This window comes from Pomacea canaliculata, linkage group LG8 (assembly GCF_003073045.1).
Source record: "Pomacea canaliculata isolate SZHN2017 linkage group LG8, ASM307304v1, whole genome shotgun sequence".
Lineage (NCBI taxonomy): Eukaryota > Metazoa > Mollusca > Gastropoda > Architaenioglossa > Ampullariidae > Pomacea > Pomacea canaliculata.
Genome location: NC_037597.1, coordinates 18,636,439 through 18,654,259, shown reverse-complemented (window position 1 = coordinate 18,654,259; position 17,821 = coordinate 18,636,439). Strand labels below are relative to the sequence as shown.

Here is a 17,821-nt window from a genome sequence, read left to right as displayed (position 1 = left end):
AGGAGAAGAAGGAAACTGATGGGCTGGAGAAGTCAGAAATGGAATTTTAAAACCGCCGACTTTGGCCTGGTTGACAGCTTGCTTGATCGGTTGGAAAAGGGGTTCTACCTAAAGGTGATTTCAGACCGTAGGTAGAAGAGAGATGAAGACGGAAGAACCTGGAGTACTCTGAGAACCTCCTGTCCTCCCACGACCAGCCCCTTAACAGTTTGTCACATAGTGCCCCGATGCGAGATCTGAACTCCTAGAATTTTCATTTTCATTGAAGACAAGAGGGTCCTTTACTCATACCCTACTTTCATCGCCCCGCTGATGTTTTCGTTGGTTTTTTTCTGATTGTTTCGGAGCAAAATTTACAATAGGTATAAAAATAGTTTGATGATAATGTGGGTGTGATCGCGCGCATGCGTGTTGGCTAGAGGCTCTGGCTGCTACTTGGAAAATCAACTCTGTCGTTTCTTGTTCAAATTGAAGTGGTAGATGAAAAGTTAACAATAAAATCACATTTGGTTCGTTGTTGAAATCTAATACTATAATATATAATATGATCACTCACTCACCCACGCCATGTTCTCATTCGCTTGTCATCCGTTTCCTTGCAACTAGAGGGGAGGGGAGAAAAAAGTGAAAGACAACATCTCAAGGTCCGACCGTAGGGTTTAAAGGGGACCCCTGCGGGGGTCTGCCACGGGACTGAGTCATCTGCTGTGATCAGTGCCCAGCTTGTTCGAGTTCTACTGCTCCATTTCTTTTGAACTGTTTGATTGAAGGAGATTAGTATTTCACAGAGTCTCATTGGCTAACACTCGTCTTACGCACCATCTCATTGGTTATTCTTCCCGAAAAAAATAGTATTGGGGGATTTGCTGGCGGGGAGATGGGGAGTGGCAATGTGCGCGGAGAGACAGGCAATGGAAGTGCTGTTAAGAGCGCAGGTTTAGTAATCAATTTGTGTAAGAGCATCGCACGATAACTTAAAAAAAGGTCGTCGCCGCAGGCAAACCTCGTAAAACGAGGTTGACGAAACTCTAAATGGATGTCTCACCCATTTACAGAACTGTTGCCGAGATTTCTTTTTTCTACAAGAACTCTTTCAATCCATCCTTCTCTCTATAACACACACACAAACACCACTTCCACTTCTGTAGCGAGTATTGATAACCTGAGGATTCGTTCCTCGGCTTCACTCCGATGTTGACGAACATGTTGTCGCGTTGTTTGACGCTTTCGTGACAACTTCCGGGAGGCCTGGTCCTCGCGGTCGCGTGCACATACAAAGGGTGGCGTGCTCAGATCACAAAACATGCCAGCGCGTGCGGAAAGTACGCCGTCCCCACCCCACCAACACCCACCCAATGAATCACCGTCTTCTTCACGCAAAACGTAGATATTAATATTTACAATCATATTTAAGAATATAAGTTTTATCTGCATCTGATGTATTAAAAAGCTGTATGTATTTTTGTTTTGTTGTTTCTTTCTTTCCTTTCGTTACAAGTCTCATAGCAAAGTTCGGGTTAAACAAATAAAAAAAGGATTTGAACCTAAAAGTCTGGAATGAACGGTCTCTTCTTCCCTAACAACAGCTTGCGACCCTGGCTAAGGGGGACGAAACATATGCATTGGGCTGTGAATTCCTTTCAGCAGAAGATATGGACATTTGTGCCTCCCGTCTGCTCCTGCAACTGGCAGCTTGGCATAACGCAGCTACAAGTTGTCATGCGCAGTGACAAGCTGTTGAAAGACGAGCGGAAATATTGCTCCGAGGAAATCAAGTGCACGAAGAAGCCGTAGATTTCCAGAAAGTTCGTCTTTTAAAAGAGTGTAAAGGGAGGGGTGGGGTGGGGTTAGGTTAGGGGGTGGGGTGCGAGACTGAAGAGTGATGTGTCACCGGCTTCTTCGATCAGGCTGAATGCGAGCGGAGGGAGGATGCTCGGGAGGTGGGAGGTGGACAGACATCAGGCGCACGGGCCTGTCATTTGTTCCTCCCTCCCACCCTCCCAGGAGGGAAGCAAGCGACGCAAGGAGGGCTCTTCACGACATCCTGGGGTCGAGCAGCAACAAATGGGCGGGCAAGATAACGCTAATCGCCCACCGTCTTGCCGGGTCCCCAGAGTGCTGTCCCCTGATGGCGGCTGTCCAATAAGGCACAAGCGCGCGGGGCTCGCGGCGCCATGCTCCAGCCAAAAGGTTTACGGGGGCCTCCCAGTCAAGCCGCAAACATCCTTGATTAAGGGAACGCTTGCTTTTGTTTGCTGGGCGTTAGGCGTTAATTACTGCTTCAATAAAAGCAAGCCGGTGACAGCTGCCACAGCCTAAGTATCGCCTGATGAGAGGCTCGGGTAACACGTGGCAAAGTCCACTTAAGAATGGGATTCCCAGGAAGTCGAAACATTATGCTTTTTGTTCTTTAGACAGTTTATATCATGTTCCTTTGATTAATTGATTTTACATCAAAATCTGTTTCTGTTTTGTATAACCTTGAAGTATAAACATTAATAAACATTAATTTATGAAGCAAACCTTCAGCATTTCTCACTCCTTTCCTAAAAAAAAAAAATCAAAAAGGAAAAAAAATGTAAAATTTTTTGTCATTAAAATTCTTCAAACTTCTGAACCCCTCCCTCGTACAATTTCTCACATCAATCTGAATAATTTCCATGGCGACACTTCAGTGTCCCCTGGCTGAGTCACACGCATGATGAGCAAGCGCTCCTGCATCTCCCAAAATCCAGCATGCCATCGGGCAACGGCACGTTAAATTGATTAATAAATCATCTCTGATCCCTGAGCCCTGGCTATAGCAACAAATTCTTTTGCCTCGCCCCTCCTCCCACACCCACTCGCTCTGCACCCCTGTCTCCCTCGTCGTCTTCCTCCCATGCTGCCGAAGGTACCCGCGTAGGGCCGAGTGCTCACACTGCGCCGGCTTCTCGCAACTGTTGAATGGCCGCCAGAGACGTGAATACATCTTCGTTAGCGTCCCTCATCCCATATGTTCTGGAGACAAAATCGATGCACTTGATGGCGCGCGCTTTCCCCAGCATTGATTAGTCGCCCTTGGGCAAGCAGCGCCCCCTACCACAGCGGAGCAGCACTTTCCCGCGCGTTCGCCTCACTGCGTGCAGCTCAGCTCGTCTCCGTGCACCTCGACCCCCCCTTCGTGATTTGATTATCGTCCGTGGACAGAGGAAAGGGAGCCGAAGGTTTAGGTAATCAAATGATTTACTGCATTGGCTCTCTTTGTGTCCAGGCCAGATGGGTGTGAGGATCGGATAAAGTGGATTTGGAAACAATAAAGAACCGGATCGAATCTTGGTCTCTCTCGGTCGCCGACGCCTTAAGCCTGTTTGTAGTTAAAACACACTCTGATCGCCTGCCCTGCACGTTCGGCCAGGAACAGTTTAGTTTGCAATCTCGTAAAGGATGTTTGCGCATGCGTGATTCAGTAAAGGCATGATGGCCCTAGATTTCGGAGAAAAAAGGACTTTCTACAATCCTTCAGATCAAATGATCAGATGCAGCCCACCATCTTCAGCCGCCTTTTTTTTTTTTTTTTTTTCTCGTAAAGAAAAGCAGACAAAATAGACGATGTAGGAGTCACATGAAATGAGAGATAGTCGTTCTCAGATAAGGTGTCAATGACTTTTTCTGAGGATGTTGACAGGCTTATTATCTGAAAAACTGAGACTGTAGCGAGGACACAGCATGCTGAAAAGAGACAAAACAAGAATAAAGCAGGACATAAATGGTTGTGATAACGCCAAAGAGTGGACCATCTTGATACCACAGTCTATGTGAGCTTTGGCAGAGAGCAACCATGACGGAAAGCTCGACCAGCTGCTTCGTGTCTCATGTCTTATGTCTCATGTCTCGTGTCTCATGTCTCATGTCTCATGTCTCATGTCTCATGTCTACCTTCCCCGACCAGAACCTTGACGTAGGTCAAGGGTGTAAATTAAATCTCGAAAAGGGAATCAAGCGGATAGCCTAGTGAATCGGTTTTCAAACTGTGGTAGGAAGGTATGACGGGTGGTCCGCTAGCACCATGCTCAAAAAAAAAAAAAATAAAGCGTATATATTTTTTACCGGGGCTGTATGTTCCTGTCATTTTAGTGGGTGGAGTCTTGCATGTGGCCAATGTCTTGGTTCAGGATATGAAGCCATTAAGCGGGCGCCAAGACTACTGGGAGCCACACCCTTGTAATCCTGATTGATAGCACTCTGAATATTTACTCCATGTATCCTGCGGGTAGGTGTGGGGTCTGTGGAGGTAGTGACCGCCGGTCACCAAGAATTAAAAGTTTGTCATAGTTTCCGCTCGTCTAGACCCGTCTATTAGTATTATTATAGACCTTTAAAGTGGTATTATTAATATCTTTACGTAGTATTACTCTATACCTTTAAGTAATAGTATTTATTATTATTCCTATAACATGTGTTTGACCTGTAGGGTGTACGACCCCTTTGACAACACGTGGCGAGATGTCACTGAAGGAAGCGTGATGCCTTACGAAAGGGAAAAACACAATATGGTTGCAGTCGGTTCTACCAAGATCTTCTTTATGGCCGGTACAGTGTTGTCAACCTTAACTGTATTTTCTCGTCTTCATCTATCATTCATTTTAAGCATAACCAGAAATACGACGATGATAATGAAGACGACGATAACTACGACGTTATTGTTGTTGATGATTATGATGACGTCGATGGTGGTAGTTGTAGGTTCATTATTATCATCATCTGCTGTCATTACGAATAATACGATATCCATAGAGACACCAATGACGGCATACACCATCATCATCATCATCATCATCATTACAACAGCCACCACCATCCTACACCACATCATCGTGCCGATCGTTATCATCGCTGTCAATGGCCATCCGTTTCCTTCCTGTCCTCTGTGCTCGCGTTTTTTATACTAAAATACAATGACGACCTCCCATGGTCATGAATAACCACAAAGACACAGAAGCTCAAGGCATTTGACAATAAGTCTTTGAAAGTAAAAGCTTTTTACAGATACGACCCCACGATCTGTCCTTTGATGTCTAAGATGTCCACTCATAAACAGACTAAGGTAGAACAAAAGTAGCCTCGTCTATAAAATACTAAGAGGTGAAATTTCCCGAGACTTTCTACACTATTTTCTACCAAAATAACAAGGGTTGGCTCAAACTCAATACTTCTTACTAAGAATTGTGGGGAAAAGCATCATTTTGCTTCTTCTGTTACCCCCGTAAATAAAGATTTGTCATTTGACAACTCTCGCAGGACGAGGCTTTGAGCAAGACACCTTCGACGAGAAGGACGAAGCAGAGGTCTGTCACTTCAACGCTGATGGCCAGCCTGGAGCCAAGCCGGGGGCCAAACCAGTTTGGGATGTGAAGCACCCGGCCACCTTACACCCACACTCCAACGGTGCTGCTGTTCTTCTGGGTAAGGACATACAAGAGCGGGGCCCATTCTGGCTTGGCATTTGTTTTGTTTATTGTTGTTTTGTTTTGTTTTGTTTTTTGGGGTTTTTTTTTTTTTTTTGTTTTGTTGTTGGGTTTTGGGTTTGTTTGTTTTGAGTGACGAAAAATAAAAATACTTGTAATATGTCAAAAACACAACTGTCACCCTAAATCTTGCGAGATGACTAACACTTTAGTGCTTGTCACCTCCTAACCTTCTCTTTTAAAAATAGGAGACCTTGGGACCTTCCTAATGATGGCTCGAGGATAGCATCGGACTGTCTCTAACGAACGGGTTTTCCTTCGATTCAGTGGCCAGCGGAGGCGGATTTCATTTTGGGAAAAAGAAAGTGGGGGCAATTCTACTTTAGTACTTCCGGAAGCGAAAGAGGCTGGAAACGCTGTGCTATCTTTAGGGTTTGGGTCGCCCCCAAGGCAACGCTTGGTACAGGTGTATCGGCTAACACCAAACTGATCTTTGTGGGCGACACCTGACCCACCGCCTTGATTGAAGGACAGGCGAGCTTCTTCCACGAAGTGAGTGCGAAGAATGGGGGAGGGCTGCAAAGTCGTGATTAAAGTTGACCTCGACAGTGATGATGTCACGACACAGCTGACCTACTTCAATCGCGAGTCCCGCCTGTACAAAATTCGGGTCTGGACTCTCTGTGTGATGTTCGACACGGACGACTGGAACTAGCTTTATAGCTAGCAGTCATGTGTTGACATAGCCCACACACACACACACACGCACACACGCACACACACACGCACGCACACACACACGCTTTGCTTTGCCTGCCTAGGATCCTACAGGAGACCACAGTCGACAGATTGATTGCCTCTAGGATGGGTTGGTCTGTAGGTGTCTTGATGTTTGCTCAGATAACGGACACACCCATCCCATAATTTCACGTTTGGGCCGCACATGACCAATTAGGCCAGGAGACCATAATGCGGGCCACCAACATCCATCAGTTGACGGTCCCACCAAATAGCTGCAGGCGATGAGTAGCTAAAGCTAGCCTGAGAAGATGGGCACGACCAAATAGTGAGTCACGCCAATCAGGAGCAAGGCGTGTGCCTCGCAGCGATAGGGTTTAATCCCAGCTGTGTACGCAGGCCATCAGCACCAAGCTTGAATTTCCAGTTGACTTTGATTTGGAGTATATCGGAACGCATCTTCATCTGTTTTCCTGTTCAAACTAGAATTTCCAGCATTTTTTTCTTAGAAGTTTCAAAAAAAAATTGTTACAAGCTTACGCGAATCGAACATGAATTTAAACCAAAATTTTTTCGTGGAAAATGCATAATGAATTTATTTTATGAGAAGCTGAGGTGAAAGTGCGGCCCTGTGCTCCTTGAGGAGTAACAAGGACTAGACTACAAGTGACATTAATTTAAATTCGTGTTTCTGATGGCACTGAAGGTCGTAACCAATGTGAGAACTTGTAGCATGCGCTAATGTTTCCCGATCAGTAAGATCTTTGTGATATGTTTTGCCCATACTTTCTTTGTGATATGCTTGTATCCAAAACCCAGATACGAATCATTTTCAAATTAGGTCGTGTCTCGTGTACAGAATTTTTCGCTCAGATTTAGTACTTGAATATATTTAAATGAACTAACTCCATTTATATGAAAATAATTTTGGACTTAAGTTAGCCTTTAAGTAGACCATTCAAACTCCCAGAATAGTTCTTAGTGGTGTAAGCCTACAGGTATGAAGGATAGATCGTGACGTCACGATTGTCCAGACATGCCTCATTGGTATACGCTGCCCTTACGGCGTGTGAGGATTTTGTATGGGTCAACTGCTGTTTGTGTACAATATCAATTTCTCTATACCTCCATGGAGTAAATGAATAAAATTGTCTAAAACAAACTGTCTATGATCTTCTTGAACACACTGGGCTGAGCCCACTTTATTGAAGAAAGAATGTATTTGGCACTACCGAGAACCTTTAACTTGTGAACTGTCGTGCAGGTCGCAATATCTGGATGCTGGGCGGCCTCAGCTTCACGAAGGGCGTGCACGTGCGAATGAGCAGCTTTTATGACGTCACACGTCGCCGATGGCGTGACGCCTTCCCGCTGCCCAAAGGCAGCTTCGCTAACGTCGACTGCTGCCTGCTGACGGTTGGCGTCGACAACAAGGCGTTCTCCTTCGCCGACAGACTCATCTACGACCGCTGGATAATGTGGTGATCGCCGACAGACACAGAGACAGGATCGTTGACAGCCTCAACTGAAAGTCGTAGAAACAGTCGACAGGCTCACGTGACAATGGTCGACAGGTTTAAATTACAGTCGTTGTGATGGTCGACAGGGTCTAATTACAGTTATGACTATCGTCGACAAGATGTCTGCAGCTTTTTCTGATTCTACTCACTAACGACTTCTCAATTTTGGAGACAATGTGGGAGGAGAGAAAAGTGGAGAGGAGGAGAGATGACGACGCATGCTATAAAAATGAGATTGATCACATGGTGTGATGATATAATCATTTAGAGTTGAATGTTAAGAATATGGAAGAAATGATTGTTGACTTTAGTAAGGACTGGTGTATTTGACGAACCTACTTATTAAAGGCGAGGTAATAAGAATAGTGGCGAGTTACACATATTTAGGCAAATTATTAATGAATAACTTACTTGGAAAGCTCCTGTAGAGTTAATAAGAAAGTGTTTCAAGAAGCTGAAGTCTTTTAACGTGCGTTTAGAACTTCTAAATATATTTTACATTTCTTTTATATATAGCACCATACCTTTCGAACTAGTGTGCCGGGGGTGGGAAGACTGCTAAGTATGACATGCACAAATAGAACAAAAGCATAAAAAAAGCAGGACTGGTGGCTGGGAAGGGACAGAACGACATAGAGACGATGTATGACAAGCTTCTGGTTCACAAACTGCAATTTTAGGCAACGACTCGCACTCACTTGGACATGAATTTGACATTAGACGGGTAGAGAAGAGTTGCTAGAGCTAGAAACACACATCATCTGCACTCAGTTATCCCGGCTGCAATCCAGTTAACTCCTGAATAGGACACGCACATGAATGCAGATGACCAAACTATTTGCTTCCCATCCCCTTTCCTGGAGTGTCCATTTAATAATATTAATAATAACAATAATAACAATAAGCGTGTGCTTGAGACAAGGAGGAGACATGAGCAGCATACAAACGATTAAAAGAGAAACAACCGAGCAGACAAGTAATAAATGACAAAGAAGACGCAAAGAGGTTGAGGAACAAACAGTGAGAAACAGAGAGTATCATCTGAGGGGAAAACAAGCAGGTGGACTAGTGAATAGTTACACCGATGTTATACTGTTTTCCTGTTTTGGGGGGTAATAGGGATGTGTACAGATTTTTTTTGAATCATTTAGAGGGAGACTGTACGTGCCAGCTTAAATAAATTGGATTTAGGCAGTTTGGGCAACGAGGTATCCTCTTTAGTTTGTTTTATTTTTTTTTTTTTAATTTTGTGTTTATGTTCAATGTAAAGCGATGTTCTCGTGTTACCGCTGAGAGACAAAACTATTTCATGAAAAGGATTTATAAAGATATTTTTTCATTTTTTAAATTAATGTTATTATTGTTAATATTTCATTATGTCTTTTAATTTTATTGTTAAGACATATTATGTCTTTGTTCAGTATCGGCTTTTTTAAAACATTTCTTGAGAGAGCTACAACAATAATGTTTATGATGGAACGTTCTCTTTAACATGAAAAAATATTAAAGAGGCTAGATTTTCTTGCATTGCTGAGGTTTTGATCGTGTTTAGTAGTACTGATGTTGCAGTAAACAAAAACACACATACACACAAATGTGAGGTTGTGTCGATGATTTTTCTGGGAACTAGAAAAAAGACAGAGAGTCGCAAAAAATTTTTGAAAGTTCTTTCCTTTATAACCCAAAGGACTTGGCCTTAAATCTGACAATATCTCTGGCGTACGTAGAACTTCGATTTCTTTTGGTTATTTGAACAGTTGGTAGTTCATGGCCATTACACACTGAGGCAATAAGCAGAACGGGGATATGTTCAAGCTCTGGGCCTGATTTCTGTCATGCTGTAGGTTTCAAACAACTAAATAATATTTTCCAGATACTATATTTAGGATGTGCACGAGGCTATAATAGGCAATCCAATATTAACCCGTCCCTTCGATAGAACAAAAAGGAAAGGCAAAGGGAGATAATATGTAGCCCAAGCTAGACCCAAATAAGCTAGTTAGTTCCCTTGAGTTTATCTCTGATCATTTCGCGCCCGCTTCTACACTGATGTGAATGTGTACAGACAAATCGACATGTTAGTTAAACCCTCATTAAACGTCACTCATGTACTCTCTAACTCACTTTCACACACCTGATAGTCCAACGATCGACTTGTGATAAATATTTGTCGAGGTTTGACTCACTCCAAAACACTCGTCTCTAGCAGTCCTTCATTCAGAATCTTATCTCACGTCCTAGTTCTTACACTCTCTCCGCAAAACAGGAACAGATTAGTCTCCATTGTTATTATATGTTCTAAGGTATCCATAAGAAAGAGGACAAAGGGCAACCCGCATGCAAACTACTAATTCTGATCACGTCCTGAAGTGCTTCCTACCTCGATATGTGCCCATGTAAATCATATAATGCCCACCTAAAACCAATCCCCAACGCTACTTATCTGTTCCAGTTACCATCCACTTGACAAACTCTTCTGGAAGTGATGGTCGACCTCTGTTGACCCATGTAAGTAATTACCTCCTGTCACCATGTTCACTGTTCTTGTGTTGCAAGTTTCTAATATGCTCGTTTGTACAGCTCTTTCGATATATATATATATGTGAAAACTCTCGTAAGTGGGAAACTCATTATAATTGTCCTAGAGGATGATTAAAGTTATATTCTAACTCCCTACTATTAATTACAAGATGTTTGTGACCTCTGGTTGAGCAGTGGCGTAGGAAATGTTCGGCTTTCGGGGGGAAGTGGGGTGGGGAATCCATGCTGACAGTGAATGACGTTCGTATTTATTCGCCCATTACGAAAATGAAGTAAAAATATTAAAAAGAAAAAAAAGAAGCACACACACACTTTTATTTCAACTGTACTTAAAAGAATAAAATATTGTCCCCATAGGTTTCGGTATTTTTTTTTAAATAAAAAAAAAACGGTCAGTTGTGAACTATTACCAAAAGCACCCTCTTAACTTATTTTGTTACCCTCGTAAATACAGATTTATTATTTGTCAGTTGTCAGTTGCCATTTCCTTCTATCCAGTTCCTTTACTTTTTTTTTACTTTCCCCCCTCAAAATCTTTTTTTTTTAAGTTTTTTTTTTTTTTTTTTTTTTTGAGGGTGGGGGCAACTGCTCATCTTACCTCCCTGGTTCCTATGCCACTGTCGAGTAGTTTGCATTATATCCTCACCAGTATCAAAAGCTGCCGACAGCAAAAAACTGAGAAAGACAAAAAATTGTATTCATTGTCGCAACTCATGCTGCAATATGATTTATGTCGTGTAGTAAAGTCCCTTGTTTCAATAATAACCATTTGAGTGTCGCCATTTCTGGGAATTAGAGCGAACAAGAATGGAACAAGGATACTTGAATAGGACAACAGCCTCTTTTGCTTCGTCCGACAGCTGTAAAATTTAATCCTCTTCCCGACGAATGATGCGATGCAGAAACTGGCGAGAAGTAGGTCTCCCACCCCAACCTCCCGTCGCCCAGTCCAACACGAAAGATAAGGTTTGGGATCAGTCTACCTGCATAAGATGTTATAATCGGTCCAGTAATTATCATCGTCAGACAAACTAATTATATCATTCGTATATGTGTGGCTGTATGTATCGCCAGCTAGCTAGAAAAGATAACATATATGAAACAGAAAAACTGCATCTTCAAATGGGTTGAGGAGGGGAAGGATGTAGCAAGTACACAAATACGGGACACCAACGAAGACGTCTCACAAAATAAAAGACAGAACACTTCGTTTATGCCAAAGCATGAGCTTCCTTTTGATACTATCAATACTATATTAATCAAAGTTTCTATTGAGTTCTTTATCTTCTTTCAAATTCTTGAGTTTATTTTTTTAAGTGAACAGAAAATGTTTTACTCGGATGCTGTGCTGCTCCTCAAGCGATCATAGCATGCCATTCACCTCCCGTGACAAAGATCTGGTGTCAGCAGAAGCCAGGTGACCAGGCGCCGTTGAAATGACGCGGGTTGGCGTCGTTAACGAAATCCGTGACGATGCTGGCGTGCATCGACTTGCTGTACTCGTCCAGTCGTGCCTTCATGCGCTGGAAGACGTCGGGGTGGTGGGCCAGCACGTCGGTGCGCTCCGAGGGGTCGTTGTCGATGTCGTACAGGGTGTAGGTCTCAGGGTCGTGGCGGGAGTGAGCGGGTTCGATGGTCGTCTCGTTGGTCAGTTCCGGGGGAACGTACCAGCCCTGAGGGCTGCCTGGGAAACCCTTGATCAGCTTAAAGTTCTTCCAGCGCAGAGCAGAGTTGTTTTTAATGTCGTTGACGTTGTACACGAACTCTTCGCGAGGACCGATGCTGCCCGTCAGCAGACTCTGCCACTGGCTGATGCCATCGATGCCGGACAATGAGGAGCTGTTACCGCCTCCAGCCTCAACCAGCGTAGGGAACCAGTCGACGATGTGAAACAGCTCCCTGTTGGTGTAGCCGCTCTTCTGCAAGATGTAAGGTGCGTGGATAAAGGCCGCGGCACGAGTACCCCCTTCCCAGATGGTGATCTTGCCTCCACGAAGTGGCCAGTTGCTAGCCTGCGTCGAAATGGGTCCTCCATTGTCGGAGGAGAAGACGATGAGAGTGTCGTTGTACAGACCTGTCTCGTGTAACGCCGCAGTCACGTTAGCCACCGCTTCGTCCATGGCGGCCGTCATGCCGCACCTCAACTGACGGTTGCGCTCCGGAATGTGGCTACAGAAGCGTTGCACGTACTCTTCGGGAACTTGCAGTTCCTCATGTACAGCCTGGAAGGCCAGGTACATGAATAACGGGGTGGTAGGATTGTGCTGCCGCAGAATTTTGACAGCGCGGTTGGCGAAAAGATAGGTAGAGTAGTGACCTTTCGCCGTCCAGTCAACCTCCTCGTCATCGCGAAAGTCGTAACCGTTGCGTTGGGCAGTGTGTTCGAAGTAGTCCTCCGCTGCGTTGTAGTATCCGTAGAAGGAGTCAAAACCGCGGTCGGGTAGGGGTGTAGCGCCAGTTGCAGTAGCCCAGGTGCCATTTGCCAATGGCATGAGTGGCGTAGCCCAGGCTCTTCAGTGTCTGCGGGATGAGGGTGAACTCCACTGGCAGGTACTCCGGATGGCCGGCGCTGATTCCGCCTTGCTGCATACCGTAGCGGTATGGGTACTTACCCGTCATCAGGGCCGAGCGAGAGGGACAGCAGCTCTGCAGAACGTAGGAACTGTCCAGCACCACTCCCTCTGCGGCCAGACGGTCCAGGGTGGGGGTGTGCATGGCGGGGTTCCGCCACCCGACGTCATTCCACCCTAAGTCGTCCGCCAGGATAAACAGGAGGTGGGGTTTGGAAGAGGCTGCATCACTTGCTGCAAGTGCCTGCAACTGCGACTAGAAGGATGATCTGCGGACACATAATTCTTTCTGTTTCCCCCTTCAGATCTGTCCGCTTGCTATTACATGCCCTCGCATTACAGATTAAATACGTTCTTTCTATCGCCAATTTTCAGAAAGTTCGGCCTTAACAGTCACTCAAAACCAAGCGATTTCTCTGTCCCGTTATCTTTAAACATGATACTGATAAGCACATACGCTTCTAGGTTATGTCTAATGACATGCAAAAACCTCAAATTAAAGTCTTGTAGGCACACCCTTCAGCTCCGTGCTCGGGAAAAAAAACAACAAAAGTATCGATTTTCACTCAAAGGAAAACAAACAGGATATTACTTGATGACTAGTTTATTCCCGACATTATATAATTATGGTGTTGGGTATTCCACTGCATGGTAGGACCATGGATGTGTATATAGGTGGACTGCTGTCTGTCTGCCAAGACCAACGCTGAGCCTCTTACGAAGTTAGTAATTAACTGGAAAAAATCGTCTGCTACCAGTCAAGTAATACAAGTTCGTAGGAGGACCGCAAAGGGAGTAGGTGTTGGGATAAAGGAGTTAATATAAAATGAAAAAAAATCGTTAAATAGGTACAGCTTGATTTTAGGAGAGACTTGAACTACAGCAAGTTCTCTACTCTCAAGCTTTGTCGGCTACTTAGAACACGGGTGGGAAACATTTTTCTCTCAAATTAGATAATAGTAATATCTTTCGCGAGCCACACAAAATTATCTATTTAAAAGTTAATCTGCACTATTTGGTCAAGTTATAGTTTCGCCACTGTGTGTTAACACAATGTATTTTACAGTCCCAACCAGCCTGGCACTGCTGTCATCTGAGTCACTACAATCCACATTTTTGTAACTAGGTTTGCGAAAGCTATGATCTGCCACTGTGAAAAGCACAGTTAAAACTTGTTAATACGTATACAACACAGATTATTTTAGCCTCCAGAATCTGTGTTGCATGTGTATATTTGACAGAGTTTACAGAAGACATGTGTGGTTTGTCTTTCCGTTTCAAAACTATAACGCACAAATGTCTAGATGAGTGCATGAGTAAATCTGGCTCGCACGAGAGCATCTTCGCTGAAACTTCTAAATTTTCAGTCCAGTGATACTCATATGCAAGGTATTTAGATAAAGAAAGCAGACGCCTTTCGGACGAAGTCACTTCCATATCATAAAATATGAATACTGGGTCACAGTAATACATTTATAATTTTTATAACTTATAAAGTAAGGTGGTGTGTATTTTTAGTAGCAATTAGTATTCAATGTTAATAACATTCTCAAGTCACAAAAAAGGTGGAAGTTACTCTGAGCAACTGAACCCAGTAAGCTGAGAAAGGTAATAAAGTTGACAACAGTACGCATCCGATGCTAAAAGGGAGGTAACGCCTAATAGCTTTAACTGAACGGTTTCGGACTGGAGCTACGTCCCTTTAACATAATTAATAGGCTATTATTATATATTAAAAGTTATTTATTTTTACTGCCTGCAGGTTTTGTCTGCTATTTATATTTTGTTAAATTTGTGTTCAAAGTACTCCAGAACAGTCCAATAGATTGTACTCAAAGTCCATTATCATATATTTTATATTATTATATTTCTATTATTTTAAGTGCTCGATCAGGATAGTCACCCAGTTTTGAACTTTAATTTTAATTTCCACTTTTTATCATCATTTAAGCCTTATTTTTAAGTGGTTTTTTTTTTTATCTCTGTGTGTTCAATAAATAAATTCTTGTGAGACAAGTTACAATAAAAACATTAATCGAGATATTTTATTCGAACAATTATTTTGTTTCTCTCTCTCTCTCACGCACACACACCTTACCAAATCGAGAAATATGTTAAAGGGAATTATTATGCTTATTAATATAACTGGAAACAAGAGCTATGTCTAAAAAAGCAAGTGCATTCAATAAATATAACAGTAGACTCTGTTGCCCTCTTTTACACTTCAAATTCGGTATTCTGACGAATCTCTTTTTTACCGGCCTACACTTGAAATTCAAGACATGGCTTATACCGATCCTTGCTTTGCAAAGATCGACTTCAAAGACCGGTGCTGGGGGTAAGGGAGTATTGTTTTTGAGACCAGCATCCACTTTTATTATGTTTGTATGTTTCTCTTTTTAGTAAAGTGCTTTAAGCCCGCCTTTAATGGCGAGGAAAAGCGCTCTGTAAATCAACTCTTCTTTTTCACCATCATAAGTCATAAGGTATCGTCAAATCACTGTCAGTTGTTTTCTTTATGTAACAAAATACAGCTATGATAGGCTGTAGTGAGATCTAATCTCGTCTCAGATACTTGTTCTTTCTCTGCATGTGGCATCTGTTTATAGGGCCAGCTGCTTTGCCGAGAAACAGGGGTGACATGTTCTCTGGGTGAAAATTCGTAGTGTCAGTTGTGACACAGGGACAACCTTCAATACAGGTTTTTATCTGTTTCGTGTTCAGAGATAAGGAAACAGAAATCGTGAGGCTACGCCTCCATCTTTATCCTGCTTTTCTAAGCCTTGCCTATAAAAGAGCCCAAGTAAGCGAGTCAGGATCTGTTGCTATTTAAACATGAAGTAGCATGCCCTCAACTGTGTAGGGTAAAAAATAGCCAGACATGCATCTCCTGTGCATCCTCCTTGCTGCAACAGTAGCAACGCTTGCTGCAGATGCTGCAGCCGTTTCCAAACCCCACCTCCTGTTTATCCTGGCGGACGACTTAGGGTGGAATGACGTCGGGTGGCGCAATCCCGCCATGCACACCCCCACCCTGGACCGTCTGGCCGCAGAGGGAGTGGTGCTGGACAGTTCCTACGTTCTGCAGAGCTGCTGTCCCTCTCGCTCGGCACTGATGTCGGGTAGGTACCCCATACCGCTACGGGCTGCAACAAGAGGGCATCTCGGCCGGCCACCCGGCCTACTTACCAGGCGAGTTCACCCTCATCCCGCAGACACTGAAGACCCTGGGCTACGCCACTCATGCCATTGGAAAGTGGCATCTCGGCTTCTGCAACTGGCGTTACACCCCTACCCACCGCGGTTTTGACTCCTTCTACGGATACTACAACGCAGAGGAGGACTATTTCGAACACACCGGCCACCGCGACGGTTACGACTTTCGCGATAACGAAGAGGTTGACTGGACGGCGAAAGGTCACTACTCTACCCACCTTTACGCTAACCGCGCTGTTCAGATTCTGCGGCAGCACAATCCTACGACCCCACTCTTCATGTACCTGGCCTTCCAGGCCGTGCACGGTCAGTTGCAGGTTCCCGAAGAGTACGTGCAGCGCTTCTGTAGCCACATTCCGGAGCGCAACCGTCAGCTTGAAGTGCGGCATGACGGCCGCCATGGACGAAGCGGTGGCTAACGTGACTGCGGCGTTACACGAGACGGGTCTGTACAACGACACTCTCATCGTCTTCTCCTCCGACAACGGCGGACCTATCGAGATGGAGGGTAGCAACTGGCCACTTCGTGGAGGCAAGATCACCATCTGGGAAGGGGGTACTCGTGCCGCGGCCTTTATCCACGCGCCTTACATCTTGCAGAAGAGCGGCTACACCAACAGGGAGCTGTTTCACATCGTCGACTGGTTCCCGACGCTGGTTGAGGCCGGAGGCGGTAACAGCTCCTCATTGTCCGGCATCGATGGCATCAGTCAGTGGCAGAGTCTGCTGACGGGCAGCAGCGGTCCTCGCGAAGAGTTCGTGTACAACGTCAACGACATCAAGGAGACTTCAGCGCTGCGCTGGAAGAACTTTAAGCTGGTCAAGGGTTTCCCAGGCAACCCTCAGGGCTGGTACGTTCCCCCAGAGCTGACCAATGAGACGACCTTCGAACCCGCTCACTCCCGCCACGACCCTGAGACCTACACCCTGTACGATATCGACAACGACCCCTCGGAGCGCACCGACGTGCTGGCCCACCACCCCGACGTCTTCCAGCGCATGAAGGCACGACTGGACGAGTACAGCAAGTCGATGCACCCCAGCATCGTCACGAATTTCGTTAACGACGCCAACCCGCGTCACTTCAACGGTGCCTGGTCACCTGGCTTCTGTTGACATCAGATCTGGTCACGGGAGGTTCGAAACGTGCTGTGAGCCAACAATACAAACCGAGCGAAATTATTCTTCTTAGATTAATTTAGATTGAATCAAAAGCTAATTAAACAAAAGCTTTTAAACTAATTTTTATTTCATGATTAAATTAGATATATACTCGTCAAGCGTTTTTCTTTTAGTGTTTATTTGTATATCTCCTAACCCGCTTCACTTTCTTAAAGATGCGTTTGTTGTGACTATATGTAGCGGATTTTGTATGGCGTTGTTGTGTTTATTGTTTTTTAGCTGCTTTACATTTGAGTTCTCTCTCTCTCTCTCTCTCACACACACACTGACGCAAGCACACAAATAATAGCAGCAGCAGCAGCTAGACCACATGAAAAGGAAACAATACCTATGCTACCACTTCGGAATGAGTACGGACAATCTTTTACTCTGTGATTTGCTCTCTGATATATTTCCCACTCAGTCCTCATGTCTCTTAATCTCCCACATTGTGTCAAGACATTTCTGACATTGCTATGTCATGAATGTTCAGTAACAACAGCAGAATGACTCGGACAGCCATTTCTTTTATGCACCTTTACGCGGTTCTGAACCGGACAAACATTTGACAAAGTTTTTACATGACGGTTACATAAACAAAACTTTGCTAGACTTAAACAAAGGTTCG

General features: G+C 44.4%; 1 protein-coding gene and 2 pseudogenes across 2 annotated transcripts in view; 2 read left to right on the top strand and 1 right to left on the bottom strand.

Moving 5' to 3' along the window:
• The window catches only part of LOC112570996 (kelch-like protein 9), a 73,650-nt gene extending 64,387 nt beyond the window's left edge, over positions 1-9,263 (top strand). For both annotated transcript variants that reach the window (XM_025249773.1, XM_025249772.1), the window contains 3 exons: positions 4,454-4,572; positions 5,281-5,445; positions 7,450-9,263. In XM_025249773.1, coding sequence (XP_025105558.1) covers positions 4,454-4,572; positions 5,281-5,445; positions 7,450-7,670 — 505 coding nt within the window. In that variant the 3' untranslated portion in view covers positions 7,671-9,263. The remainder of the gene's footprint in view (positions 1-4,453; positions 4,573-5,280; positions 5,446-7,449) is intronic.
• Positions 9,264-11,649: 2,386 nt separating this feature from the next.
• On the bottom strand, positions 11,650-12,738 carry LOC112570408 (annotated as a pseudogene).
• A 3,194-nt stretch (positions 12,739-15,932) lies between these two features.
• On the top strand, positions 15,933-17,309 carry LOC112571004 (annotated as a pseudogene).
• Positions 17,310-17,821: the final 512 nt, after the last annotated feature.